At 35.1% G+C, this 25,117-nt stretch overlaps 1 protein-coding gene across 19 annotated transcripts in view; it reads left to right on the plus strand.

Annotated features, from left to right (window-relative positions):
• PPFIA2 (PTPRF interacting protein alpha 2) overlaps positions 1-25,117 on the plus strand; it is a 344,800-nt gene that overhangs the window by 95,844 nt on the left and 223,839 nt on the right. For 3 of the 19 annotated variants that reach the window (XM_030002997.1, XM_030002998.1, XM_030003000.2), the window contains exon 1: positions 9,292-9,697. The exons of 15 other annotated variants lie outside the window; for them this stretch is intronic. In XM_030002997.1, coding sequence (XP_029858857.1) covers positions 9,617-9,697 — 81 coding nt within the window. In that variant the 5' untranslated portion in view covers positions 9,292-9,616. Of the gene's footprint in view, positions 1-9,291; positions 9,698-25,117 lie in introns of those variants that run through there. One more of the 19 variants, XM_030003001.2, reaches the window with a different exon arrangement.

Genomic DNA, 25,117 nt, shown 5'->3' on the forward strand with positions numbered 1-25,117 from the left:
GGAATAGTTATTTCTAATAGTAAATTTCCCTCAGGTGTACTTAAATCAGTGGTGGGTTTTTTTGTCCTTGATTATAATATTTTCTTGTCATATTTTGATGATTTGTTTAACATTCAGTTCAGGCTCCCAGGGTAGGATTCACTGCACCTAACTTCAGACATCTACAGTGTAGGCATTTCTGTCTTTACTGCCTCCCACCTCTGTGGTGTGATTCATCTCAAACTAAAATAGACATCTAAAATAGGTCAGAAGCAGTGCCCCTTGAAAGTGCGTGTCTTTACTGACTTTAAAGGGAGCCTGTGGTAACACACAGAGGCGCTGGTGCTTACACTGCAAATAAAGCCCACCAGAAGACGCTGGTGTTCATTCCTGCCATCGCTTTCTTGAAAGAAAGAAATGGAAAAGCTACCTTATATACATTGGCGAGGAGCTTTCAATGTGGGGATGTAGTCCTTGCTTAATAGCAGCCACAGAATTCTCAGCTTCCCACCTGCTATCACTCCACCTGAGGCTCTCTGTCCATGAATAATGCTCTTCTTTTAATCTAACATCTTTATAGACTTACCACTAAGCTCTCAGCATTTTCAAAATGAGCTGTGAGTGCAGAACATCAGGCAGTAGTCATCTGCTACCATGCAGAAGGGACAAGATGTTGTTTAAAGATGAGAGCAGTACTGTGTCAGTATCCCAGTGTTTAATTTAGGTTTGACTACGTTTGTATGCTTTTGTCAAGTAGCTATTTTTCCTGACCATCCGGTCCAAGTGTACATTTCTAGATCGTGATCTTTAATAATGACAGTTCTTTCTTCAGTTAATATTGGCACACACATTTGTTAATTATCGATCCACCTTCATCTCAATTTTCTAGCTAGAGATATAGATTAAGACATAAGAACGTTAAGAACATATATATTACACTGCTTATAAGTTTATGGCACTTTTTAGATGTATGGCAAGATAAATCGTGAATAATGCTGCTTAGTCACTTGCATGATGAATATTGAAGGGAATTTTTTTTCCCCTTTTTATGTCATCCAGACTGAATGCAGAAAGGAAATAAAAAACACTTTTATTTTTCCTGTGTCCTATAAATACTGTCTTACTTAATATCCTATCCTACTTTTTATTTCAAAACATGTTTAATAAACAATAAAGGTGGCTATTGTGAAGATTAAGACATAGAAAGTCCTTTTTCGGGATTTAGCATGTTTGAAGCTAGTCAGCCTAAAAGTTAGGAAAGTGTTGTTTTTATATTGTTGACTTTTAACTTTTCTTTCAGAATTTTCAGAAAATAAATAGGATAATTGAAAGTCAACATTAAATCAGCATTAACCAGCACAGCATATTCTTTGATTGCCCAAGTCTGAATTACGAAGGAAATAAAAAAATGAAAAAAAATTAGTTTTATTTGAATTCACGTTTCCTAGCACTGGAAAAGTATCTTTCAACTGCATTTGTATATCATAATTTTCTTCCCAGAAAAATGCAACATTTGCTTCTACTTAACAGGTATGCAGTTGCTGGATAGTTCCCCTTGTAAGGGGAAATGAAAGTCTGCTGAGTCAAGAGCTGGAACAGCCATTTGCCCTCAGGACAGTATTGACTGTTTTGTTTTATTATCCCATATATTTTTTGTGTTGGAAAGATGATTTTAGGCGGTATCAGTACACAAACACTCCCACTGCACTTTTGAAAAGGAAAATGGCATCAAGAGGTTAAGGACAAGTGCAGAAGAAATAGGATACATTTTTAGAAGAGACACTGTTTCTGTTTTCTATCATGACCACTTACCTTTATAAGGCTGTATGTGTGACAGTGAAGAGATGTGCACTATAGCAAAGTCTTGGAAGTCTTTTCAAGCTACTATGTTATTACTGATTTGTGGTATGTACTTAAAGAAAAAAAGTGTTAGATGGTTTGATTGCTTGTCTTTAGCTATAAATGGGAATTTTGCATCATCTGTAGAAGACTACATTTTGTGAATAGAGTTGGAGCAACAGGTCTGACATTTTCACATTAGCTCAGTCACTCCAAGTACCTGGCCTGTTATGTGTACAACAGGGAGACCTGATGCTCAAAATGGCATATAACAGCATCAGCAGGGCTGAAGCAACTTAGAGAGGCTATTCAAAGACTGAGCATCCTTGAAAATTAGATGAAGATGTCTTCAATTAAACAACCAAATTAATTACTGCTTTTGGAAGTATGACTGTAAATATTGTTCCCTTTAACAGTCCTTTAGCAGATTCCTATTCCAAGGGTTGTAATCCCACTCAGAATCATTGCTATAGTTAGCTTCAGGACTGAAAAGCTACTAGGGTAACTCTACTTCTGGGAATTTTATTAGAATATCAGTAATATTTCAATTCTTGCACAATGTGAAAGAAGGCATGATTATGCAGTTTTATGGTTTTATTCTGGTTATTTATGTTTCTCCAGTTTATGTTCATTTAATTTGGAAATATGTTCACTGACACTCTGGAGAAACTATGAAATTTTAATCGAGAAAGAAAACAAACAGACCTTCTTTTGCAAAGGCCTACTGATATCCACAATCCTTACTCAAGTGAGTATTCCCAGTTCCCGTGTAAAGTATGGGACTAATCAGTTGTGAATTTTAGCTTTTAATTCAAGTCTTTAAGTTCTTACTCAAAGGACCAGTTTAGCAACTTGCATCACTCATTAAGATGAAAGATATTTTCCAGATGGAGCAGAAATAGAAATAAATGACAAAGACAATTGCCTTGGCACAACCTTTCCTGAGAGCCTTTATCTTCTAGATATAATTCTGCTACTCATTTTCATTAGTAGTTTACTAGTTGTGGAACAGAATACTTCTCAGTGTATGTAAGGACTGCAGAATCAGTATAAAATAAATGCATAGAATGAAAATGAATAAAATAGTACCATTAGGAAGAAAAAATATTTTTTGAAGAAGGAGAGGCAGGTTAAAGAGGTTATCTATCTATTCATAGTGAGCTGTGCTAAGTTGTAGTGCTTGAACACATTATCTCAAATTTGTATGTTCTTTTGTTTTCCATCATAGGCCCTTACCCTATTTTTAACCTCATGATGAGGCATATAATGTAAGATGTTCACTTAAAATGAAAAAGCCTCTCTGCTGAGGATGATACTTAGGTAATGTATTATCAATGATAATCATCTCTTACGTTCGTTCATAATTTCTCTCATCCTTAATGTACTGTGATCCTTTGCAGTAATTTATATGATTTAGATTCTACATTTACTGGTAAGAAACGACTTTTATTTTGCCAAGTACAGTGATACCACTGTGTATAATGTTACAATATAAACAACTTCAAAGGATGTAAATAATGAAAGTGATACCTAAGTGATATAATGCAGGGTGAAATAACAAGCTGACTGTTTTCATTATTTCTTTGCTACCATCTGGGATCACATTATTTTGGAGGTTTTGGTCTTGACTCGTCAAGAGTTAATGTTAGATTTGGCTGGAATTTTATTAAAAATACTTACAAATGCAGTCACTGCTATGATTCTACATTAAAAAGTGTCTTTAATTCCAAAGAGCCTCTAGACTTTTTCATGAAATATGTAGTTATGCCACAAACCAGAAATGCAGTCATTCCTGGCATCAAAAGTGAATGGCAGAGGACACAGGTTGTGTACTAAATATAGTTTAGTATCTGTGCTTTTGGCAGTTGAAGCCCAAGAGAAAAGTATGTATCTTTTCAAATCAGGTAAGATAGAAGTTAGAGGAACCGAGAGAAATCTTCCCTCAATTTTTTGTTGTTCTGTTTCATTACACATTCTCCCAACTCTGCCATCCTTTCCTCCTTTAACCCTCACATTATGCTCAATGTCCAGAACACTTCTCTATATTCAAGCATTATGTTTTAATTCAGTTTCTTTTTTAGATTCACTCAGTGAGTCACTGTCATCAATACATAACTTAAAAATAGATAAAAACAGTGTTTATATAAGGTTCATTTCAGTTACCTAATAAGCTTCTGTGTACAATATTGATTTACTGATGGTCAAGTTACATAGAGGAAACATAGATCTAGTGCTGAGAAGGTGAACTGTTTCGGGAAAAACAGAATGATACTTTGGATATTTCATCCCAGCTTTGTTGAACCATGCAGAAAGGGAGTCAGATATAGAACTTTTTAATCAGTAAGTCTTGAGAGTGTGAGAATTAATTTCTCACACCTGTGATGACCAGAATCTTGTAGGCCACTGCTGCACAAGAGTCCTAGCTGTGGTCAACAATTGCCTGTCCAGAACGTATAAAAGGAAGGGAAATTTTGCTTCTGCCCACGCAAACAAATTGCAAAATCAAGCATTGTCTTTTGGACTTATTTGTGTTGTGGTTGCATTTGATGATTGTTGATTATGGACTGCATACTTGATAGGTTGTAGAAAATGTATTCTGGATTAGTTCCTGTATTCATAAACTCACTTAGATGTTGAATCAGTGATTTTAATTTTATTGACCTTTTATAGCATAGAGATAGTTAACATTAGAAAAATGAATTCTGAAGTTCGCCATTTAAAAGAGAAGCGGTTATATGAAAGTTTGAAGTTGATTAGTTGATGTTGACTTTGTTTTTTCAAAATAATTGCAGTACTTGGTAAAATGTCCCAGTATATACAAAAAAGCAAGGGTACTTCAAAAAGGAATTATATTCATTTCTGCATTTCCTCTGAAAGCTTCAGTCATTGTTCTTGTGGTTGAAAGGGAAGCCATCGTACAGAATACATCTGTTGGGACATGTTTTATCCTTTACTATTGCTGACATATGGTTTATACAGCTAACAGAAGACATTTGTTCTGCCATGTACTTGCCTTCATAGGTTACACAAATGCTTATGTCTGAGTTTAAAATAGGGCTTATAAGTGCATACTGACTTGGTACCAGCACTTACTCTTGTAAGACACGATTCCCTGTACAAGCATTGGTATTTGTATATTCAAGATACAAAGCAACAAAGAACAATGATGGAAAATGTTGATAATCAGCTCTTAATTACAGAAACAGAATGAATAACAGGCTTTACTTATCAATAAGATAAGCTGATCTATTTCTACAATTCTTCCACGCTAAAAGGTTTTTCTGTTTGTACCAGAAGGCTGAAAGGGAGCAAAAACTTCATTGTACTGTGTTTCATTTTCCTTAATTCTCCCTCCCACTTTGCTTTCTGGGAGCTATACCAGCTGGGAAAGGTTAGTTTCTGACACTTGGTATGTATTAGTTTTACACATTCTTTAAAATATATTAATTTGCCAGTTAATATGTTTTTGTGTTGCTTTTTTTGATGGAAAAAATGGAAATACTTCTGGTGTAGAACTTCATTAAATGAGCTAAAAGGAATTGTAAATTACTTTGGATATGGAGAACAATGGGATGTGATGTGTGACTTTATGAAGATATTCATTGCAATTTGATATGCAATTTGAATGTCTTTTTTTCTGAACTGTGGTAAAGGTTTAACATCATTTCAGCCATTAATAGTTGGAGATCTGAACTCTTCAAACATCAACAGTTTTCAGTTTAAAGCAAATTCAGGGAATTTTAGCCAGATGAGTAATATATCATATGATACTCCCTCTATATTGATGTCCACAACAGCAGATATTAAAGAAACATCAATTCAAGTACAGTATTGTAGATTTTGGAAGCTTCGTAGGATTTCTGTGAGCCTGTGAAGTAAAAGTGATGTGGTCTAGGTTTAATGTGAAAGCTCTCTAATATTCTGAAAATCACACACTCACTGCTCCTGGAGGAAGGCATGTTTCTTTAACATGGTTTTCCCTGACAGAGACAGAAATGAGAACAGCATGTGATATAAAGTCCGTGTTTCTGGATAATTACGCACCTAATTTAATAAGAGCTGGTGATTTAAATCTTAACTCAAAGCATCTGCTTTTCTATTGCACTACATATTCTGAAGAGAAACTATATCACACAAGCACTAGCATATTAAAAAGCTAAGTGTGTTTGTCAATTTAAAAAAGTGCATCTTGTCTCTGCAGTCAGAGATACAAGTTTTTTTATTAGTGTCCCTGAATTTTCAAAGTACTTCACATAATGGTCTTATATATATATATATATTCCTTCTTTTTTGATGTGTAACTTACTGGTTTTTTTAATACATATATATCTCTCTACATATCTACATATATCAACGTATATATACATTTTTGTATCTACTATAAAAAATAGTAGGCCACACATCAAAAAACCCATGAGTTTTTTCAAAAATTATACCACACTGAAAGTTTTGGAGAGGGTTATCTATTTAAAATGCAAAGTCAATATAACACACATAATATAGATTCAGAGCTTGGTAACTCATACATTCAAAAGTAATTGGAAATAAAGCCATCTCCGGAGCATTGCCACATCTCATACTTTTAAACATGTAGGATTTATTTTCTTTTCATAGAGACTTTTTTCCCTCCACTACAACACTTTCACTTCATGGGGTAATTAAATCATTCATTGGAAGACTCACTGAAGCAAGTATTTGAATTGGTATTACATCCTTTTTAAGCACTTCTACCACTGAGCTGTAGTCATGCTCTGTAGGTCTGCTTCTCCGTTTGTCCTGTTGGGTCTGTTCAGTTTCTTTTATTCTGTTCCACTTTCTGCTTGCTTTCAGGCTGTGTTGCTTGATACCCAGCTTAGTGGTTGTGGCATTCAATTAGACATGGGAGACCTGGTTTCAGCTCCTTGTTCCGAGGAGATTGCTGAATGCCAGCTTTTGGGCTGCTGGCTTTTCTGAAATGCGACTGTCTCTCTCTGTAATTGTGAACACGCATTCTGCCACGCATCAGTTCATACTTTACTGAATTTACCTATACTCTGACTGATTCCTGAGAGGAGGCTGGTTTCATGTTTTTCGGAAAAACACTGCTTTACACAACTGTTTTCAAGCTGTTTAAGTGTTACATTGAAATTATGTTCTGATTCCGTGAGGGTCCTGCAAGAACATGGTGTTGGCCTGTTTCACAGTGGGCTAAAAGAAGATTTATAGTCATTACTGGGGGCATTTTCACATGAGGTAAAAGTTAGTGCAGAGATAGAACAACAGTTCTAATGCCATGCCTTCTCTCCAGATCTATACTCATTAGCTAGGGAGATGTGTTTATTTGAACTTAAATGCAGGAGGAGGGGGTGTTGTTGGTTTTTTTTGTTATTATTGTTGTTGGTGTTTTTTTTAAATGCAGATTTCTTCACCTAAGTAGGAAAGCCAAAACAACAGATAAAAGAGTGGGAGCAGTATTTTGAAAAGCAGTAATTTTTTCAAAATAACGGGCAATAATAAGTCATGGCGGACAGTGATCCCAGTAAGAGCTCCCAGTCAAAGGCTGCAGCTAGATGTGCAGTACTTGAGGAACAAATAGGGAACTAGCAAGTCAAAATACAGCAATGGTGTTATGATCATGGAGGGCATTATTGAGGGTGTCACTAGAGCAGTTATGTTTAACTTTGGTATGGACCATTTCTTAAAGATGTTGACAATATTTTTTTAGGAATGAACTAGCTTAAGGTTTAGCAAATGCCAATATGGGAAGATGAACTCATTTTCCTATATCTCTGGTAGAAACGAGGATTAAAAAGTTGTGAAAATTGAAGCAAGAGAAGTTCAACATAATAGGTAGAGTTATTTAGCAGTGCAAGTAGTTGTCTATTGGAGAAATGTACATTGGATTTTGCACATGAATTCTTCAAACTATGCATTTGGTGAGGAGACTAAAAGGTAAATTTCCGTCATCTTTCAGGGCAAACGACCTTACGTGTCCATAAAAGAAACTTTATTCATTGCACTGCGGGGAAATAGCACATGTTTGGTAGGTAGATTATAAAGAAGAAAGTATCAGCTCAGAATAAAAGGTTGTATATTCAGATTACCAACAATCTGATATCTTTCCTTTGATGAGTTGAGGGGCCCCTTTGCTAATACCACCATCTAGGTCTTCTGGAAGAGAACTCAAAGAGGAGAGATTAATCTGTAATCTGAAATCTAGGTCTCAAGAAAATGTTCCAGACAGTAGTTTTGCTTTGATTCAGTAAATGTTATAGAAGCAATATTGTGCTAATCGTAAGAAATTGTTAGACACGACTAGGATCTAAGAGGATTTTTTCTCTTTGGCTTACAAAATATGATTATTGTGGTATGCGCCACACTGGCATACACATTTAGACGGACAGACATCTCTGCATCTATCCCAACTCCTTTCGTAGTCATTTTACTTTAGCTGTATTATCTTCAGTTGCTAAAAGCATTAAGATAAAACAGCATAAAAAACAGAGGCAGCCTGGCAACTCACCAGGCTTTTAGATTTTTGACAAGTTTCATTTTGAAAGTACCATTTCTTAAGTGGTTTCTCTGTCTCTCTTTTAAACCTTATGAATAAAATACAGAGTGCTTGACAGAACATGTAAAGTTAGTTTTCCAACCACTTTACATTTTTTACCCTTTACTGAAACACTACTTTTGAATTTTTGTAGATGGAACACATTTTTTGTTGCTAAAAGGTGTCAGGTTCTTTGAATATTACTTTCTTTAATGTCTTCGTGTAGTTCAAATGATCTGCATGTGAAAAAAAATGCAATGAATGCTTTTTGGATGTTCAATGCAGGTGTTCACAAGTATTATTGACCTTAAAAAATAACTTTAAAAAAAGATATTGCGTATAGCTAATGAGCTAAGCTGTAGGTCTATAGCTTTGTGAAGCACAGTAAGGTTCAGAATAAAATTTCAACCTTATACTTAGTAATGTTAGGTAAACCTTTCCTAAAGAGAGATTCAGACTGAAGATGAGAAAAAAGAATTAGAAAAGAATGAGAAAAGAGAGGCTTATAATGTGTATTATACTTAAACTGACTGTAGCTCTCTAAACAGTCTCACAAATACTTATTTCCCACTATTTGCAGTCTGTAGTAGCACAGAAAAAAATAAGGAATATAAAAATTATTAATTTGGAGAGTAATACACTGTTGCTTTTATCTAGACAAGGCAGTCAAAACAAAAAAAAACACCTTCATGTTATTTAAAGCAAGTTGGTGTGTGTTAACATAGCTGTCAGCAACTGAAATGATAAAATTATCATTGTTATCAAATACAGCTATAAACTGAACACAAGACATGCTTCAGGTTAGTCAGAAGAGGTCCTCTGTTTTTCACTGTGCACGCTTGCTTGAAATGAAACTGTGTGTTATTGGTTAACTGGGATGCTTAGCATAATCACTTTGCAAGGCTGTGGTGGAGGGAGGTGATTATCACTGAGAACAGATGGGCAGGTCCAAAGCGTTGCCAGATTCTGCACAAGCTCCATGTACTGTAGGTTCTAGCTCTCCTTTCTTCGGCATTTCTAATTTTTATTCATTGTGCATATTTTGAAGGGCTAGCTGAGCTAGAGGTCAGGGAATGACGACCTTACAGTTTAGCTCACAGATGTAGGAGTGGGGAATTCAAAGCGCTGTCACTATACGTCTGAACGGATGGGACAGACTGCATTTTGTACGATTGCCTCCCTAAATGTATGAAAGGATTTATCTCTGAGCTTAGCACTCTACTCTGCATCTGTAGCAATCTGTGGATTGTATTGTGTGTGTGACCAGAAATGATATTCTTGGATATGAACACTGTCACTGCCTCTCCCAAAGTGCATCCTCCTAATGGGACCCGGTTTTATACTTTTCAGGTAAGAGAACTTCAATAAAACCGAAAGGATTTTTCTAGGTACTTAAACAATAGGTAAACTTTGAGTAAGAGTAGCTAATAGGTTAAGAAGCTTATGTGTTAATTAGTTTTGTATTGGTAGGAGAAAATATGTAAGAAATCAATATCATTACAGTAAGTTTGCTGCCTTAAAAAAATCAGCATGTAAATTGTTCCTAAACAAACATAAAATTGCATTCACAATGATTTTGCTATTGATTGTCTTTACCAATAATATTATCATATTATAATTCATTAGATTTACAGCTCCTTAGATAGACACACACTGTCCTTCTGTTTAGTTCAGATAAGCACTGTGTTGGCATTATCAGAAATTGCAAATGCATATTATACAAAAAAATATTTTTAAAACTTTGTATGTTGTACCTGTCTGGATTTTTTTATATTAATCCTGAATGTAGTTTCATGCTAGCTGATGCTTGATTTGATTCATGTGGATAGTAATCATACATGTGCAATTGATAGAACAGCAGAATCTATTGTTAGGTTTATTAAGGTTCTCAGTTTTAAGCCAAGTTTTGCCTCATTCAGGTAAATAAGCTTGTGTGCTTAGCTAAAGGTAAGAATTTATTATATGCTCTAATGTGCAAACCAGTCTAATTACAACCAGCTTTCAGTAGCATTTATTTAAAAGAAATCTTCAGTGCCTTGGCTCTGGAAAACGATGTAATCTTACATTAAGATTTAACAATAATAAAAACCCACCACAACCTCCCTGCCCCAGCTGCTCCTTATAGCACTCCAGCCCTGCAGGGCAATTCAAACACTTCACTACTTAAAGTGGCAATAGCTTTTTCAGCTCAGCCTCTGATACAGTTAGTATTTAAATAACCTTCCCATTCCTGGTCGTGTAACGGTTTTGTCTTTTTGGTTACTTTATGCTATTGTAGAGTGATGTCTTTAATATGTAATAAATCCTGTGTATGCTACCAGAGCAAACAATCTGAGGCAATTAAAAGTTTACCATAAAATGTGTGGCAAAATTCTTTAACAAAATACAGGTACCCCATTCTTTGGGTCCAATAACTGCACTTCATTCTTATCTTCTTTTAATCCATTGTTTTTAATTGTACTGTCTTGCACTTCTTACAGTGATGTCAAATGATAGTTGAGGGCTGTGCAGAAAGAGTGGCATCCTCCTAACAGTGACTATCTGCTGATCCTGGCAGTGATTCAGAGACATGAATGCCCCAGGCCTGTTCCTCTACAGCATGACTACTCTTTTCACACACTGACATCTAAATATTCTGTACAGCCTTCTGTAGCTATGCTCTTAAACACAGTTCCTGACGTCAGGTATTCTTTCTGAGTGTGTCGAGTTGGAAAAGTCACTAAAATTAGGATGCTTGGTTGTGATACCAAATTGACTATTATGTGGTACTTTATGAAAGTAAGCACTAACAATGAAGTATATAATTTTTTTACAGTCTGTATTGTTGCTACTAGCAATCTCTGTGATTACTGTAGACATTATCCCACATAAAAAATATTCTCTTTTAAAAATTATTTCTTCCACTGATTTTTAAGCTGAGGGGACAATAGATAAAAGGTAAATATAACCGAATTTCCTCTTGCATTCTGGATACTTTAGTGAGCAATGTAGAGTTAAATGACCTTGGAATGTAAAGCTGCTAATTCAGGACAGTCTGTGTTCGTGTTCTAGAATGGCTTGGTGCTATCAGTGCTAAAAGAATCCCCCCAAAATTAAAAAAAAAAAGTCAACGAAAGAAAGCCTGTATTTTCCTGTGATGCCCTTTTAAAATTATTTTTTCCATTTATTTGTTTACGTATGTGCAGTATAAAGAAAGATATGTGAAGCAACTTTCCAGTTCTTGCCTTGGCTTCCTTTGTCATTCCTTGCTTCCTAGCTTTTGACCACCATGTTTGTGATATCTTGTCTTTCCCTCTTGAGTTACTTCAGTCTTTGCTTACACATGTAATAGTTGCTGAAAAGGACTTTATATGGCTCTTGTTAATTGTTCTGTTTTAAACTACTTTCACTGTTTGCTTTCTTACCTGTTCTGTTGTTTCTATATGTTACATTGTAATCTCTTTGTGACAGAGAATCTCTTTCATTTAAGTAGCTCACAAAGTTATGGGACAGCTTAATGGTTCTTAATTTGAAATATATATGCTGGTATTTAACCTAAAGGTGTGTAAATAATCTTAGCAAAGCCAATGTCTGGCATGTTTAAAACTGAACAATACAAAAATTGTGAGATGAGGGCCTGAACTCTGACTGATGGAGGGTAATGAATGATTAAGTTACTGAATTAATTGTACATTGATGCAATGATTAAGCAGCTGAATTAATTATACATTGATTCAAAACTGCAACATATTAATTCTTTCAGCAACAAAAATGGTACTGAAAGAAGCACAAAGTGTGTGTGCAAGTTGTAACTTTATTATCAGCATTTCACTGATGTTCGTAGGAAATAAGACTGAATTGGCCTCTATGGGCCAAGGAATCGGACTGGCCATACAGGGATGCATCTAGCAGAGCACTTGGGCTGGGGAGAATCATAATTAGTGGATATCTCTACAAGTTTTTGAGCATTTATTAAGATCTTAATCAAATGCTTTGAATAGTATGCTTTAAAATCAACTTTATAAAATGTGTTCACTTTATAAGTGAGCATTAATTGAAATTAGAAGTCTACCATAAATTTTCAAATTCAGAGATTTTCTTGCCTGATGAACTTTATTTTTAGTAGATGAAATTAACAAGGAATTTCTTGACAACTAATTGCAACATTTAAAATTATATTTTCACCTGCAGTGACACAGAATGAATAAACAGTTTTTTTCACTTCCCCCTTCTCTCCACTTTGTTTTCTTTTATCTTCTTTGTCCTCCGGGACACCTAGTGTTCAGAAAAAGTATTGAATTTAAACATTACATCGCTATTTTCAACTATCTAGAAGCTATGAAATTCCTAGTACCTTTGCTCTGCTCAGGAAATCTGTCCTGAAATTCTGCAAATGTTAAAAGCGTGATTTGGTTCAGTATATTTGCTGAACCACCTGCTATAATTAAAAGACGCTTAAGCTTTGATCCCTAGACTGTGCTTGATTAAAGCAATTAAAATAAAAAACTGTATCAGAGGAGGTCATATAAAGAAGTTCATACTGTATGAAAGGAAGGAGTTGTAATGCTATTATGAACAAGGTTTAGCTTTATAATAACCAAGGCAATACCAAAGTTTGGTGCTTCGTATTTCAATATCTCTGTTTCATCTCAATTTGCTTGTGCCAACCTTGGCAGACTTCTGCAGCTTTATAACAGAAAGCAGTGATTTTCTTTCTTTTTGTCTTCAAGCTTGATAAAAAGATAGTATTTCTGCTACTCTATGTGGATAAATTAGTTTGCCAGCAGTCCCACAGTGAGCATGTATCTTTCATGAACATTGTAAACATCGAAGTCCAAGTAGTAACATGGCCTTGCTCTCTGGTTAGTCTTTAGCAGTTATTTGCATAAAATAATGATAAAGGTGGAAATGTTTGGATTAGAAAGGAGATATTTTTAACTTGGTTATTGTTTATGAAATGGGAAACATTAATGCACTGAAAAAATATTTTTTAATCAAGCTGTTTTTATAGAGAACTTGAGAGTGGTTACTTTTTTGTGAAAGCATAGCACAAAGTAACTTAATTTTGAAATTTCAGATTTCGTTTTTGAAAGTTGTGTAATACTGCTTTGATCATTTAAAAGCAACTTAAGTTTACATTGGTGTTTATCATATCCAGTAAATATTTTTTGTTTTCTTATATTGGTTGTCTACACTAATACATGTGAATACTAACTTGCATAACTTCTAAACATTCAAAAATATCTTCACATTGTACACGATATTTATTTCAACAGAATTTGAAATTGAAAGAGCCTTTTTTCTGTTTCAGCCTCTTTGCAAAAGAAAAACAACTGTAATATTTATATGAACAGTATTTTTAACTCTTGTAACATTCAGTTATTAAGCTAAACACACATCTAAAGTGCAGATCTAAGCACAGACCTAAATGAGGGCTAAAAGTAGTTGCTAACAGGCAGAACTTAGGAACTAGGCACATGCAGTAGAGAGAGACAAACACGCTCAAATTGCAGCGGTACACGGGGTCTCATGGATCCTGCTGCATCTTTAGCTTTGAAATCAACAGTACATAGTAATGGTTTCCATAAATGTTAAACACAAACTTTCAAATATTTGCAAGCAATGCTAGCCTATTTTATAGTCAGATGAGATTTGTGGTTTATAAATGAACTCTTAGGACAACTAAAGTATACTCCTTTTTGCTAACAAGTAGTGAAGTAAGGGCTGGTCTTTTCTGAAACCTTGGGAGGTTAAAGCAATTTTTTAAAGTTATCAGATGATCAGAAGGTCTATAAAGAAATAAAACAACTTTCTTACAAAACCTGCAGAGAAATCCTAAAATATTCATATGACATAAAAATGTAAATACACTATGAACTACTGTAAAAGTGCATTGCTGATGGAAGGTTTGAAACTGGGTTACTGGGAAACTGGGAAACGTTTCTATACATAAAACATATCTATCACCATGATGCTGATTACTACTGTTTTTTATTTCTTAGCAACTAAGTGTTACACTGCAATGATAGTGAATTAACAACAGAATGGAAACAAAAATGTTACTTTCTGGTACAGAATATACTTTGAGCTGTGTGAAAAAAAACATATCCTATAAGAAATATTAGATGCACTCATTAATTTTCCTATTAGTTCCTATACTAATAGTTTAAATGATCTGTATACTTACCCAGAATGTCTGTTTTATACTATCCTGTAGTTTTAGTGTTTCAGTAATGCTATTGTTCTTTCATGTACCTTCTTATATGGAAATAGTAAATGAAACAAAAACCTTTCCTACAAGAGAAAGTATCTTGTTAAATTTTATAATTGCACTTATTAGCATACATTTATCATTAGGTTATGCTTTGGGCAGGTACGCCATGCTATTCTGCTTAGTGTGCCATAACTTTTCTTTTTGACTATTTTGTTGCCTCACATATTTCTATGCAATATAATTTAATATCAAAGACAACAGCTTTTGAGTTTCTTTGCAGAAATTCCCAGTTCTATGAAAAAAATATATTTTTGGTGATGGAGATAGGTTATTAGTCACCTTCTATCTGATGTGATCACTCATAGCACTACAAAATTATTGTAAAATGTGTATTTCATGACTCTATTTGTACTCTATGCAGACTTAATTGCATGTGTAGAAAATATACCATATATAACATGCAGAATAGGGCCAAAAATTTGTGTGTACTTTCACAGCTGTGTCACCTGGTTCACAGAAGAACTGTGGAATCTGATCTTATCTCAAACCCTTCTGCTGGCTGAGCATGTGGGCAGCTCCTTCCAGCAACCCTCTGCCAGGCATGGGATTTCTCCCTTAGTTTTGCCTAAATAAAGATTTTTCTCTTCTCATTTAACTGGCTGGCTCAGTATGTTTTTTTAGAAACATCATGTAAAAGTACTAGAGACATGTTCTTTGTGAAAGCTGCAACTCCATAGCCAACTGGTAACTTGTATCAGTAATGATCATAAACATCAGTAAAAAGCCAACTATAACAGGAGTCAACTGAATAATTGGTTTTGTGTGCAAAAAGTTGTGGTACATATCATGTAGGTTGTTATAGACTTCAGAAGGTTTGAAAGCTGTGTTAGTGAATATAAATGATAACAGTGGCAGAAAGGCTGACAGTGAGGTGTTTATAAAGACTTTTGACATGTTAACAGTGACAGAAAATAGTAATGCTGGACCAGTGCTTTACCCTGTAGCCAAAAAAAAAATCATTAAAAAGTCTGCGCAGTGTCAAAGGCAGGAGACAATAATAAAGTGATTTGCATTGCAAACAGCTTGGAAATATTTATAGCCGTATAAGTGGGTTTTATATAATTTTGGAATTTAGGAATTTCAGAGAAATAGTGTGAGGAATATGCTTACAGGCTCTTTACTGAGAAGTAAATGGCAAATGGCAATAGAGGCTGGTCTTACATTACAAGTGAGTGTTACGTATTCTTATTTACTATTATTATTCTGTGATATGTATTTTTATTGCCTGTTTTGTGAAGAACAAACTTAAAGCTTTTCTGCTCAAATACAGACATGTTAGTGCAGTGTTAATCTGAATGTGTCCCAAAATATTAATGTTCTTTGTAGTCAAACAGTTATAAAAATTTGAAGGAGAAATATTTAAAAATTTTACACATTAAAATGTGTGACACCAAATAAGCTTTCAGAAAGTTTCATCTGGTAGTGCTGTTAATTTTTTTATTATTATTATTTTTTATTTTTTTTAGAATGGAGAAGACTGTGAGCATTTGTTAATCAGTCCAGCTCTACTGATGGTTTAATCATTTTACCAAGCTGGTGAGAATGTGGCACTTGGACTCCAAAAATGGAACAGAATTATTCAGGCTGACAGGAAAATAAGAACATTGTCTAAGTGTTCAGCTAAAAAGCCCTAAAACTGTGTTACTGTGAAGTCTTTAATGTACTGTGCCTTAAGTATGTAGAGAAATAATTTTGTTTGCACAAGGTCTTTTGTCTAATTCTGTTGTGCCATAGATTTGTGATTTGTGGCCATCAGAGCTCATGAAAGACAATGTCCTCACCACCAGCAATCCTGTCCACACCTGTGACATAGGGAGTCTCTGGGTCTTTGAAAAGCTACTTGTTTTCTGGTTAGCTTCTGAGTTTTAGCTGGAATCGTGCTGAGAGCTGCCGCAACTGCCTCCACATACCCTCTTCCTGTTTAAAAATCAGTAGCAGTGCATGGCCCCACATTTTCCATAGGGTTTTTTCCAGCCAGTCAATAAAATGGTCTGATAGTTTTTATGAGTATGCTGTTCTGCATGCAGTGAACTGGGAAGGGTGACTTGACTGAATATTAACTGACTGTTTTGATCTATAGATACGTTTGCATCCATCCTCTGGGATGGAAACACACATTGCTTAAGGAAGAAATGAGAAACATTATGGTTCTAAGATGTCTAATTACCATGAATTTGGTAGTGGAAATCAGGAAAACTAATCCCTCTCCCCAAAAGCTGCAAGATGAAACTAAACATACGCACACACACAGACACATGGTTTCCAAAAAACAATCAAGAAAATAATTGAGCGTGGAACAATTCTGTCTATAATATTTTTCAGTTGTAGAGACTTAGTAAATTATGTTGTTTACTCCAAAAATATGATAATTAGAGTAAGCAAAGAATACAGGACCTTAAAATACATATGTAAAACAAAATAGAAAGAGCTTAAAGGCTTTGTGTCTTAAGTCAATATTCATGTAATTTTTTCTTTTGCCTGTCACACAAAAATATTTTGTCCTCATAATAGCATTTTTTCATGTGTTGAAACTGAACAGTAACCAAGCAGAGCAGTCAACGTATCTTTTCCATGCAGAATTCCTGTCATTCAGAGTGTGGCCGAGTCTACTTTACGAAGTAATGGAGAAAAGAGTCAGAAAGTACTTTCCTTCTTCTGCCAGAAGAACTGGGGCTAAAACAGCGCTGCTGCTTCTTTTGCAGCTAAGTGGATGTGACCAATAAAAGCAGGGGACCAGTCAGAGGAATAGCAATAGGAATGCTTTCCTCCTATTCCAGAAATAGGATCAGGATATGGTTTCTGAATCATTGCTAGAGACCATGTTTCTGGATCAATTTCAGAAGTGTCTTCAGTGTTGGAATCTGAACCTGGGCTTCTTTTACCATAATTTGCATAGAAAATAAAACTAGAGGAAGAAATCTACTGGTATTTTCCAGAATAGTAAGAATACTAATGGTTATTACACAGTAATGTGTGTGGGTTTGATACTGGCTGGTCCATTCTCCTAACTGAACTCAACCTGTATAAACTGAGATAGCAGAATGTTTGGATAATAAACTTTCCTTACAGGGAAAAATGGAACAATACAGGCATAGCCTGTTCTGAGAGCACAGATTGTGTCTCTGTAGATGGGTGTCCTGAACATCCTGTATAAACTGTGATGATAACCTTTTGGAAATGGCATGGTTTTTCCCTTGATGAGTGTTACCAATCTTGCTATGCAGTACTGCTGAAGTTTTCCCATCCCTGTCTGGGAGGAGAGTGTAAGTAATTTTCTAATTTCATTGTACATTTCAAATATATTCCTAGTAGTTGTCTCAGATCGTACTGCCTCCTTCTTCTTGATCTGCTACACATTGGACCAAGTAGAGGACGGTACCACTTCCTGGTATTTAGTAAAAGAGGGTGTTTGGTCTGGAAGCTTTTAGTGCTGCCTTGACTAGCTTTTAGTACTGTGTATAACTTCAACTTCAAAATTCTTCTCAGTATAGCTTTTACTGTCTGAAAGCCTGAATTAGTCAGCTGTAAGAATGTAAATGTAGCCCTCTACATCAGCTGATAAGCCTATGCTAATTAGATATCCTTCAAGAGCTGGAAATACTGTGTATCAGCACTTAAAAAAAAGGTTTTCCGTTCGGAGAAAGATATAGTCTAGAGAAAGATATAGTTGCATAGAAACAACTTATTAGACTTGGAAAAAAATAAGTAAGTTAAATTAGTATAATTACTATCTAGCACAGTGTTCACTTTATTTTATATAAAGCATTTTGTCCTCACAGTCTTTTTGTACATAGTTCATACATTTGTAAGGCAAGAGGTTCTGTTGCTCACCTGTTATGCACATAGCATTTATACAGTCTTCATTATCAACAGTGTCAGCTGATGATGCTGAGAGGTGGGTGGTCTACCTGCAAATTTCTTCTCTTTCTTACATCTGTCTTAAGGCAAGGAAAAAAGCAGATGAAGACAGACAATGCAAAATACTTGGCATGTTGAACTGTCCTATGATTGAAGGCAAGCAATAAAATGCATTATTTTAATGGTTTTAAATAAGTTGTGATGTGAAACTTTTTTGCTGAGAAACTTATTAACCTATAGGTATGTCTATTGGGGGGAAATTACTGTGATAAAAACATTAAATTAAATATTCAAATTTTACCTTTATTCATAGGTTGTATTTTCACTTTGAATGGAGTAGTGTTAATATACATTACAAGATTTTTAATACTAAATTTCTTAGTAGTGATTTCAGTAAGTAAATTTTATTTTGCCTAATCTATTCCTGTCTGGTTCGATATTCAGTTGGCAGTTATGCTTAGCATAACATTTATGGAGGACTATGAGGCTAGGATTGCTTTGAAATGACAGCTGACATAATTCAGTTGATATTGTGGTTCACTCAAATATGTAAACAAATGAGAAAAATATGGATTCAGTATTTCCACTGAAAGAATTAGAATTACTGATTCATGGAAATTTAAGTGATCTGTTTATATTTTTTCACTAGGAGTAATTATACAGTTTCACATGACTAAGAGTGCTTGTTCCTATGAAATGTGTTATTTCTAGTGATAGGTCTAACAAAGTATGAGCTGATTTTTTTTTTTTTAATTAAGTATTCTAATACTGCATGCATGGTGGTGGCACAGTGTGAGGAATGACTTTATCTACACCATCAGCCATAACAGTGTTGGTGCTGAGCAAAGCCAGAGTGGCGAGGAGATGCCAATGGCACTGAAAATGCATTGAGGGTGTGGTTACATGTAGAGAACACTTGTGCTATAAGCCTAACTGAGGTGTAAGTGAAGCTACTTGATCTGGATTCCTGTGCTTATGTCTCCATTAGTAAGTAGTGTGGCAGAATAGAAGTTAATCTCTAGAGCAGAAGAGGAGGATCTGACGTCTGTATCATCCACGTTTGGGGGCCAGGTGGGTTATTTTGGAATAGGTCTAGTTAGGTCCCATTGGCTGAACATCCAGGAATGGACGGAAGGCATTAGATGCACTCTCAGAGATCATCTTCCAGTTTCATTTTGTCCAGGAGGCATCCAGTTCAGGCACTCTGAAATCACTTCATGATGCAAACCAAAGCAAGCTGAGACAGTGGGGAAATTTGCTTCAGACCTCCTGATGCAAACTAAAACACTAATGTAGACTTGATTTCTGTAATGGCAGGCTCTGATAAAGAGCATTTCAGAATAAGGGCTGAGTTCTGAGAGTCCCAAATTGTACTGTGCGAGAGCGTAGTCCTCTGAAGGAGTCCAGAAAGATAAGCCTTCCCATGCTGAGCTAATCTTTGTCAATATAACTATATTCATAAAGACTATGTTAACTCTCTAATGTTGTACAGTCATTTCAGATGAATCTTCTCAAGGCATGCTATTTGCAGTGTGTTTTATTATTTTCTTAGGACTCTATTACTAAAATAAATATTATGTGGAAAAAAATTATTATTAGAATGTTACATTTCTGAGCAAATAAAGTATTAATGTACAGTTTTGATGAAGCAAAGAAAAAGATTTTTTGACATTAAGTTGTGGAAACCTCTTTTCTTTGCCATACTTTTGTATTAGTAGTAGGCAGACAGAAAATTATTTCAGGTTAGTAATTAAGTCTCTGTTTCATGTAGTTGTGAACCTGAATTCTAGATTGGCTCAGTGGATGGATTTGATGTTTCTCATAAGGTTTGAAAACATATGTGGCCTCTGTTGGCCTGAAGACTTGGATGGCTTGGCTAGCACTGTAATGAACAGTGGAGCGTAAAGCTAAGTATCTGCTAAACTATGCTCAGCAAAAAAATGAAATTAGTAACTTAGGGTAAGCACACACATATACACATCTATTGCTTGAAGTAAAGCTGTCAACATCAACCTTTGTGCTTCAGATAAAGATCTGATGACAGTAGTGTGTATGTTCATCTGCTCAGACTGGGAACATTGTACCTTGCTTGAGATGGTCTGTGAATTTTCAGCTGGTCAGTAGAAGAGACCAAAAGATTTTTAAGTTTGGATAAACCAAGGGGTGATACTAAAGCCAAATTTGGAATTCTCCATCAGCTTGCAGTTTAGTACCAGAAGAAACAATCCTCTCTCCTTTCAGCAGATACAACACTCACCATCATGTTTCTCACATACATAAAACTAACACAGCTCACATACAAATATAAGTGAATGAAGAAAGAATGAGCAGTTTTCAAACAATCTCGGAGAGATGATCAGAGATAGTTTTGTTTGGTTTGTTTTTTTTTAATATTTCAGATAATGGTATAAAACTCAATGGATTTAACCAAACTATTAATCAAGGAGCCAAGGAAAAATTTAGGTCAGTAGGGAGCACGAACACCAAACTAGAAGTTACCCATTAAACTAAAGAATCTGTCAATTCTACATAGAAACATTACTTTTTACTTCTATTTTTAAACATAATATCTTTCCAAGCACACACAAAGCTTCTCTGCAGATATCATTTGTAAGAGATTTATGAGAATTCCTAGAGGTATGATGGGAAGCTGTAATGGGTTCATTATGGAGGGGTAGTGCTTTGAATTGCTTCTTGGAGTTAGACTGCTGGCAAGTAGTTGAATAGCTATCCTCTTTTAATCAAAGTAATTTTGGAAGCATCAGTCATGGTTTTTAGTTAAAGCTTAATTGGATTTTGCATTTACCATAGTATAATCATATTTAGTACTCAATATGGCTTCTTTTTTTTTCCCCCTCTCTCTCAGAAGTCACTATTTGTTGTTACATCCTTTTGAATAGTAAGAAAACAAAATGTACAAGTTATGTTGAGATATTTTCTACTGTGTTCCTTTTTTCTAAGGGTGACTCAGTGAATAATATGCAGAATACAGCTGCTATTGAATGCAGTAGAAACAAGTATCTTTTCTTCCAATACTGTGCTCTGCCACAGCACATCTTTGGTGACTAGAAGGCAGACAATACTTACCATAACTAATATGAAAGCCTGTCCCAGATTGTACATACCCTGAAGGAAATCTCACTTTTGCAGAGCTCTGCCACTATAAAGAGGTCATATCTGAAGTCAATAATGAGCCTCAGCTTTGTCAATATTCAATATTCATTGGCACTGATTCCAGTTTTCCAGACAAACAAACTTTAGAAAAGTGATCTTACCTTTCAGTAGCTCTCTAAAATAAATAGATGCAAACTGACAAAAAAAGTCTGCCTTGATCAAGTAACGGAATTCATTCAGGTTTTGTGTAGCAAATGAATCCAGCAGTATTTTAAATAAATGAACATTTGTTTTCTCCTGACAAGGCAAAGTTCATATTTTTGGCTGCATTTTGCTTTTACCCTCTCACTACTAGCATTTCAGACTCGGCAGGACACTACATAGTGCACAGCACCTTTCGTGTTTGTGGAATTAGAGCTCCTGAGGGCCCAGGTGGACTAGAATTGTAATGTATTTTGGCTGTTTCCACATTAAATAAATAGATCTACTTTTTACATTTAGCCCAATATTAAAAAACTCCTAATCTGTTTTTGCTACCTATTGAAGATACCTTTAATTGGATTCTTTATGTAGTTCTCATTCATCTTCAACACTTTTATTATGTGATTTTCTAAAAACACCAAACTTTGTGGTGCAGTTCCCTGATAATCATAATTTTTAGCCTCCTCTCTTATAGGGCATTTTCTTGTCATAGACTTTTAATAATTTCAAGTTACAGTTTAAAGCTACACACTTTTGGTCGGGTATTAGTATGCAGTTGTTGTCAAGTATCATTTTGGGAGTTAGACAGCAGATAGCCCAAATAGCCTTTATGCAGAATTACATTCTTAGACTCAGAATAAATGATCAGGGACTATGAGGGGAAAAAACCACCCAAAAACTCAAACCAAAACCAACCAAGAACAAAACTATTGTTCGAAATTTCTCACAGTTCCCCACTTCTTTTCGTACTCTTCCAGGAACAGCAATATATGACGCACAGACTGCATCTTATTTCCCTATTCTGAGCAGCACAACTCCATTGGAGCTTTGGCTTGTGAGGAGATTCCTAATAGGTCTCTGAAACCAACTCTCCTTCCATTACACATGATTTTTAATATTCATAGGCTATTTATGGAGGGACGCTTAGTCCTCTGGAAGCATGAAAGTATCAGTAATGTATTAGTGTCAAATTTAATCTCTAATCTTTGTAAAACAAAAACTGAGAGACTAGTCTTTTTTATTCAACAAGTGAAGGATTTGATTAGATTATCTAATTTAAAATGCCCTTCCCTCTTAATGTAGGTGTCTTCTACTTAAATGTAATGCTTATCTGTAAGAATTTTTAAATGTCATTGCTAGAAGTGGAAAATAAAGGAACAAATCTATTCCCCACCCCTTTAGTCTATATTTTGGTGCGATTTGCATCAGCTCTTTGCTTTCCTGTATAAACAGAGAAATCTGATGTGCATTGAAGTCTTCTAACACTAGCTCCTGGTCCTGTTTGAGTCTCATTGATGTTCTTTGGAATATCAAGAATTTTTCTAAACTGCACTGGACCCATAATCTCCTGATTTGTGGGCATGGGCATGTTTAATTTAAAAACTATGCTAAGGAAATGTGGTGGCATGACCCTGAAAATAGGCAGTATTAGATCTAATGGTTACACCCTTAGGTTAATTCTTGCCTCTAAACTAAAATGAATGTGATTTTATCTCTTCAAACTATTACTTTCTGGAGAAAGAGCAGTTTGCACTTTTCTAGTCAGTCAGAATCACCCAATTAAATTACCATGACTCCAGCATGGTCTTTGACTCCATCTTTAGCGTAACAGTGGTGGGCTTAGTAGAACAATAATATTCTGTACAATTCTGTACAGTACAACTGTATTGTAAGCATTTAAGGAGAAAAGGAAATTCAGAAGTTCAAAGGAAATGCTCATGAGAAAATCCATGCTCTTATTTGTCAATCTTTTAAAATGCAAGTTTAAAGGGGGAGTTAGCTGTCCATTTCTGTTGTAAAATCAATTGTTACACTAACTTAATAAAGATCCTAACTCTGCAAAAAATGTAAAAGACTATAAATCTCCCCTCTCTGTATGACAGACCACTGATTTCAAGGGAGTTATTCCTAATCCATGACTGTAAGCATCTGTGTATCTTCATAGGACCAAAGCCTGTCTGCCTTGTAAATTTGCTACCTATCTAGCTTATGCTAAAAATGATATGTCAAGTTAAGTGAAATCAGGAAGATCGTTATTTCAGCAACTCTCAGATACTTTTTTAGAGAAGTGGCACTTGCAGGTGTACCTGTAGCTCAGTTTGCATAGTCACTATGCTTAGTAGCATAGTGCAACATTGCTGGTCTCAAATATTTCCTGCTTTCAGTGCAGGACTTGTCTCCTATTTTAATTGTTTGGGGTTTTTTTTCCTGAAGTACCATAATGATGTTGTGAAACTTCAGCACAACTGTTTTGGAGCAGTTTCTAAGTCAATGGTAAATTAATCCTTTTATGCCTTCAAAAACATTGACTTTTTTAAACAATACATATTTTGTATTTTAAGGTAAACCATATGAAGTAGATCCGTACTTCCACCATGTTTGTGAGTTGATATCATAGAAGATTTATTTTTTTCTGATTTTTATTTTGAAATGTCTGGATAAAGCTTTACCCTGCAAAATTTGAGAAATGCACTTGAAAAATCTTTCTTACAGCAGTACTTATGCAGTCACTTTTTCACAGGAATATTTTTCCCCAGTAATTATATATAAACTAAATATATAAGTAGAGATGAATTCAAATACATGCATATGTGCATAAATATATATATATATATTTTTCACTATAAAAAAGTAGCACTTTGGAATCTGATATAAATGGCAGGACATCAGAAATCTTTGGAGCACTCAGAGAGTAGAGGTTTTTTGGTAATTTTGAGGGATTTCAGCCGTCAGAGTTTAAAAATACCTCTGAGAAAGCATGAGCTGTTACAGCTATGCAGCTGTCATTATCTGTCACAGACCACTTAAATATACTGTTGAGTATTATTTAATTACTGACACTATTCATAAGAAGTTTTTTGTGTTTTTCCAGACAAATTTGAGGGTATGGCAATCTAGTCTTGCTTTGCCTAGGTGCAGTCAGCTAAAGGCTTATTGTGTGACCTCCAAGTAAAATCATACACTAATAAAAGTCTAATGTCCTGGTGGTAGTGTAACTGAAGCTTTCTGATATGTCACTGGAATAGAGTCCAGAATAGGAGCTTAGCCTTGTATGCTGGACTCTATCATACCCCTAATCCTGTGGGTAGGAATATGATATATGTGAAATGCTTGCATAGTTCAGGACTGGCTTTCCACACTGTGTGACTAGTTGAAAGCTCTGTAAATAGAACTTTTTTATTCCTCAGCTTTTTGACTGCTTTCAGAATATCACTGGGTAAGGCTGTATAGAAAACTGGGGAACATAGAGAGAGCTTACCTTCCATTTCTCCAGAAAAGAATGGACTGTCCAGGCAACTATTTCTCATCATTCCCATTTATTATCTGAATGAAGCAAACTTCAC

Source organism: Aquila chrysaetos, chromosome 26 (genome assembly GCF_900496995.4).
Source record: "Aquila chrysaetos chrysaetos chromosome 26, bAquChr1.4, whole genome shotgun sequence".
NCBI lineage: Eukaryota > Metazoa > Chordata > Aves > Accipitriformes > Accipitridae > Aquila > Aquila chrysaetos.